The sequence below is a fragment of the Bombus bifarius genome, unplaced genomic scaffold (assembly GCF_011952205.1).
Source record: "Bombus bifarius isolate JDL3187 unplaced genomic scaffold, Bbif_JDL3187 scf7180000008199, whole genome shotgun sequence".
NCBI classification, from domain to species: Eukaryota; Metazoa; Arthropoda; class Insecta; order Hymenoptera; family Apidae; genus Bombus; species Bombus bifarius.
The window spans coordinates 3982093-3988332 of NW_022884505.1; the positions used below are offsets into that span (position 1 = coordinate 3982093).

A 6240-nucleotide genomic window follows, 5' to 3' on the forward strand; every position below is an offset into this window, starting at 1 on the left:
CACTTATAGAATCGGCTGTGTCATAGAATTGGGAGTATAGAATTGAAACGAAATTTATTGAAAAGACACCGTGTAATTTGTTTGCGTTTAACTTATCTTTCAGACGAGCTAAGTAGTTCCGACTTATTGTACCTTTGAATGCGCAGATATGAAAGGGAGGCTAATTATTTATAACAAGTTAACACTTATAGAATCGGCTATGTCATAGAATTGGGAGTATAGAATTGAAACGAAATTTATTGAAAAGACACCGTGTAATTTGTTTGCGTTTAACTTGTCTTTCAGACGAGCTAAGTAGTTCCGACTTATTGTACCTTTGAATGCGCAGATACGAAAGGGAGGCTAATTATTTATAACAAGTTAACACTTATAGAATCGGCTATGTCATAGAATTGGGAGTATAGAATTGAAACGAAATTTATTGAAAAGACACCGTGTAATTTGTTTGCGTTTAACTTGTCTTTCAGACGAGCTAAGTAGTTCCGACTTATTGTACCTTTGAATGTGCAGATATGAAAGGGAGGAGTATCGGTGCTCGTTATGCTCGTACGCGTGCACCATCGAGAAAGCGTTCCAGAGGCATTTGAGGGCACACGCGAAAGGCACGGCGCCGGAAACGAGGGTGAGCTGCGCTGTGTGCGGCGCGGACAGATCGTCGGAAGTAGATCTGAGCAGACACATGAGAAGGCATCGCGACGACCGATACTTTTGCTGCGACATTTGCATCTTTCGCACGGTACAGTTAAAAAAGGTAATATTTTCCCTCGGCACAAAAGAGAACTTGGTTATTGGGAACGTCGACGCGCATAGAATTCCGAAGCAACGACACAACGACAAGCGTAATCAATGAACTTGGATTGTTTGGAATTCTGGTTGAGTGAAAAGCTCGTATAATCCGTGCACGATCGTAAATTCTACGATACGCGTGCTAGTCTTTTGAATTTCGTAGAACGCTCGGGATACGCTCTACTTTCACCTGTAAATCAAGAGTTTCGTTCTATGTAAATACGTATATCGTACGGATCTACGTACGAGTTTTTCCAACGACTTTTCGCTCATCCATGAATATATTTAAGACCGACGTACATGTACGGTTACATTGTAGTAACGAAAAGCTTCGACGAGGCTTCGAGACGTCAATCTGTTATTGCCGTGACGATGTATTATAAAATGTAGCCGATGAGATCGTGTTACATAACGGAATCGTAATTCTCGGCTACAGCCTGCTTTTACACGTAATATTCGATACATATTAATATCGAGAAAAACGTACTGTATTAATTGTAGCTCGTTATAATTTCGCGTGTAAGGTTGTTTATCATACGTCGACATGATTTACATATTCGTATAAAGTTTCAAAGAGAATCGCTGCACGATATTAATTATTTGTTCGTAAATTAGAGTACATTATACTTTTATTAATATGTATAAGTCATTTATGAGAAGATAAAGCACGATCATTATCGATTGACACGGATCAGTTCGTTTTAGAATTCTATACGATATATTTCACGTATATACCTCGAATTATACGTTATTTCATAAAGATATTTCCATATACGGTGACTACAGAAATGACCAGCATTTGCATATTAATTAATTAGACGAGAAATTTTCTTAAATGTACACATATCGATTTATTAACAGAACGTGTTATGAAATATGTAGCATGAAAATGAAATTTAAAGTCTGATTAAAAAAAAAAAAAAAACAAACGGTTCGTTGAAGAATAAGGATATATGCAAATACTTTCTACCACAAATACACCGTATGATCTTAATTTGTCCTGCCTCTTGTTACTTGTTCCTATAATCGTTCGTACGCCCATTCGGCTTCGTTTAACTCGTCTATTCTCTATTCGTAAACTCGAGAACAATGATCTTCTGTCTTTGATCAGCTCATCCAACACCGACGAATGCACACGGGCGAGAAGCCACACCTCTGTCCACACTGTGCGTACCGAAGTGCACGCCGTGACAATCTGCGTAGCCACGTTAGACGAGTGCACAAGAAGGAGAATTTATATTGCGACACGTTCAGTCCACGCGGTATGCTGTTGACACCCACTGTCATCGGAAGGGACAGTCCTCTGGTGCAGAGCCCGGAATCCTCGCCGTCGTCCAACTCGGAATCCACGAACTAGCGAAGCAACACGCGGCAGGAAGCTTGAAGAGGAACGTGGAAGTTGTGGCCGGGGATCGAGCGGTTCGTCGTTGTTTTACACGTCCTAACTTTGTCAATACTGCGACTTATAGATTTTAGAATCGCGGAGGAGATTTTACATCGGCAACGAAGATCGTGTCATCGCTGTACGAGCTGCTTGGAAAATCGGCGTGTTTGATCGTTTTGAAGATGTTGTAAAATTATTAGCATCGATACACTATCCTAAAGGTACATAAAAGGAGGATAGATAGCCTTGGAATGTATAATTTAACGAAATTGGATGATCGGCAAAGCGTGGAATTAATTTAGATTTATTTTTGAAATTTAGTTAAATTTAGGCGAAAGCGAACGATAGAGGAAATTACGCGTACAAGGAGCTTTAAATACGCGAGATTATGAATTTCAAGCGAGACTAGCGACGGTGAAAATAGTCAGAAGTTGTAACAGTAATTTCGAAAGGATTGCAACTCGGTTTTTAGCTCCGCTATACGAATTATATGCCTACGATCCTGATAATAGACTATAATAAGAAGTATACGAGTAATAATAATAAAGACTCAACTAAGGAGAGTGTGTGCAACTTCTGGCTAATCACGATCGACCTTGCCCTTAGTACGTAGGAATTATGTAGAGAATTGCATGCGAACGTCGATAATTCAATCTAGTCTTTGAATTCTAACGTGATCTTATTATTAGCTGATTTAATTATCAAAGTCTGTTCGTTGATCAGAACGTTGATGAACGAAACTAAAGCTGCGCAATGGTGCTAGAGTCGTAGACTGGATTATAGAGGAAGACTGAAGTAGATGCTTTCACGGTGTGATATTCGTCCTTTGTTTCCCTTTACGCCGTGATTTAAATGTACTTGAATCAGCGATTATTAAGACTGCTGTCCTGATGGCCGAGAGATTCTCAGATATTACAGATCGATAAGTCTTACGATTAATCGATTAACGATTAGATAAACGATTAGGTAAAATTCGAAAAGAAAGAAACACGTAAATTTAGCGAAAACCAACTTTATATGTAATTGGACGAATTTCGTGCGAAGATCATAGGCGAGGGACACGATAAGCGTACCCTTTGTTGATTTTCTAATTTTCACGTCATTTTATGATCTTTCATATCTGTGTCGAACGGAAGAATTTTAACGTGCCATAGCTGAGAATGAAAACAAGCAGTTAGGTTCAAAGATGTGAGTTTTTTAAAACGAACTAATAAGTCGGTGAAGTTTTGTGAAAGATATAAGTATCGAGACAAGCGATATTTTAATATGATATAGACAAATTTCGAAGAGAATGGAAACCGACTTCTTTTTAAAACTGTTCTCTTGCAAAGAGTAGGAAATGCTACTTATCATCTTGCTCGCCTATAGTCCTCGTACTCGAACGTGTAATTCAGCGAATTAAATTTGTTACAGGAATTAAACGTATCGATAACACTTATTTACGTAATAGGAAATCTCTGGTCTGTAGGAAAGGTGCTATTTTGCGAAGATGATTTTACCGTCGCGTCCTTCCATATTTAAGCTTCAACTATAATTATAATTGTCCAGCCGTCTAATTACGATCGTTGACGGTATCATTGACAATGATATACATTGTTATTCTTATTATTACGTATTATTATTACACATGCTATTATTACTGTTTAGCATAACACGAACGCGGTACTATTCTTACGGGGTAATGGAGATCGCAACGATACGTTACTATGTAATAGCGTGTATACGGTGTGTTCGTTAATTGAGGAAAGAGCAGTCCGTGGTAAATTTTATCGAATTTTTCATATAGATAACGATAAGTGACGTGAAAGTCTTCTGTTGGCGGTCGATGATATAATATACGTTCGCTTTAAATAACTTAGGTAAAAAGAGAAAAAAGCAAAAAACGAAGAAAAAATATGCAACAACAGCGTTGTTTAACTTTTTCTCACGTGTTAGATAAAAGGAAAAAAAAATAGCTAAGGAATCGTACAAGCGTGTGCATCGAGCACAGAGTGCAGGACTTTCCAACGAAACTACAATACGCAAGCAAACTTCTTATGTGTCTCAAGTATAACTCTTAAGTCGAAAGCTATAGTAGTTCGAAATGCAAACTATTAAACGATTGTCGTCTGTAATAAGCAAATTCACCGACGTTCTCCCGAGAGGGAACATCGGTTTTACTCTGTCCTCACTTGACGCCTATGGAAATTATTATTAAAATATTGCAAATTTTTTCTCTCTTTAGGATCGAACACCGTCCCCGAAATGAAACGATTCGATTTGTCTGTCGTGCATTTTCTGCGAGAAAGAAAAAAGCAGAGAAAAGGGGGAGGCGATAAGGCGAAGCCCAATATACATATAACATAAATGTGTGTCAATTTTTAATGTATCATAACTACGTTCTAGTCGATAACGGTTTTTATGGGGGGGAAGATAACAAGGCACGGGAAGAGGATCTATGCTCCTCGATGCGCAACGTTATGGCTGCGATTAGTACGCTACATTTTTTCTCGTCCGAGACGGCCATATTTTGCGTTTCGCAAAATAAGAAAAGAACGAATAAGAAGCGACTGAATTACGGCGGAGAAAAATTATTACGATCGATCGAATCGATAAAAGGGACGAGCATCGAACGATTTCCACTGTGAGAATTTTAAGTCGTTGATAAGCTCGAACGAACGTTCGAAATCATTTCCACGAACCACGTAGCATTTCGAAAGTTGCTTGTATCGTTGCTTAAAATAATTAGCTCCATTTGTTCGAATTTCTCAATAAAGAATTGGCATTACGTAGTTTGGAATTATCTTGAACGTGCAAATCAAAGACCGAGTACGATCACTTCGATCGTTTTTTAGCTACGACTTTAATCCTCTGACTATAATAAGATATTTTAATAATTTATATGTATGACAAATTATAATTGGAATTTTCGTATACGAGGAAACTTCGTTAGAATTTGTCGATCTTTATTTCGAGTAAAACAACGTTCCCGTTGATAATTTTAATTTCTACGATGTAGTCGCGACACTCTGGTTGGTTTAACGCGCGAGCTGAAATTCCAATTTTCTCGTACACGTTCCAATTGATAAGTTTGAAAATGTAAACGATGCTCGTAGAATTGGATCGATCGTAAGAAGAATCATCAACGTCACCTAGAGCCTGTACACATTTTCTCCGCCTACTATGATACGTGTGTTACGTGTACAGTATACAATACTTTCTTGCTTTTTGATATACGTATATTACATTCGAAACGATACTTTATATTTGTGAGACGTTTATTCCAACGGCGTGCGCGGCGAGTTCGCCATATCTTTTATAAAAGCGTAGTATGATTTTACACGTAATAATTATGACGCACGTGTGCAACGTGGCTCCCTTGGTCGTACGAAAAGACAAAAAGATTAAAAAAAAAAAAAAAAAAAGAAAGAGAGAAAGAGAAAGAGAGGGAACCGAAGAGATAGAGCTAAGGAAGATCCGTCGTTTCTTTCGTTTTTTTTCTTTTTTTTTTCGAACTTTCGTGCATGCACGCGGATGCGATGCTCTGCCCTACGCGTGATAATAGTATTTTTGGTACACGGTCGTGCCACGATAGCAGCTTCCGGTCGGAACGGATATCGCGGAACGACGATTGTTGATCGTTGGTATATCGGTGCGTTGCGTATTGTATTTATAATGATAATTCTATTTTTGATAACCGCTCGATTGATTATTCCATTTTAGATGTTGATCGTTCTACGAGGCCGCGTTTAGAATAATTTTCATAGCTTTTAAGATACGTCGCGGGAACGAGCAACCGATACGATCCTTTCCTTTTATTCGCATAAGCATCGTTATAGAACGACTTGGTCCCATGGTCCATGTGAAACGTCTCGGACGTAGATCATTTCGAAACGACGAGAGAACAAGAAGAAGAAGAAGAAGAAGAAGAAAACAAAAGAGGAAGAGACAAACGAGAAATAACTTTGTCACTTTATCGCTTTGTGAACGGATTGCCTTTCGCGAAACGGACGTAGAGCCTCCTCGAGCCGAACGTGTAACGCGATTCATTGGCATTCTGTATTTGAGTATACGGCGGTGCATAATACGTA

At 38.6% G+C, this 6240-nt stretch overlaps 1 protein-coding gene across 7 annotated transcripts in view; it reads left to right on the forward strand.

The window, feature by feature from the left end:
- The window catches only part of LOC117210301 (gastrula zinc finger protein 5-1-like), a 24064-nt gene extending 18513 nt beyond the window's left edge, over nt 1-5551 (forward strand). For all 7 annotated transcript variants that reach the window (XM_033453197.1, XM_033453198.1, XM_033453199.1 and 4 more), the window contains 2 exons: nt 511-751; nt 1898-5551. In XM_033453197.1, coding sequence (XP_033309088.1) covers nt 511-751; nt 1898-2143 — 487 coding nt within the window. In that variant the 3' untranslated portion in view covers nt 2144-5551. The remainder of the gene's footprint in view (nt 1-510; nt 752-1897) is intronic.
- Nucleotides 5552-6240: the final 689 nt, after the last annotated feature.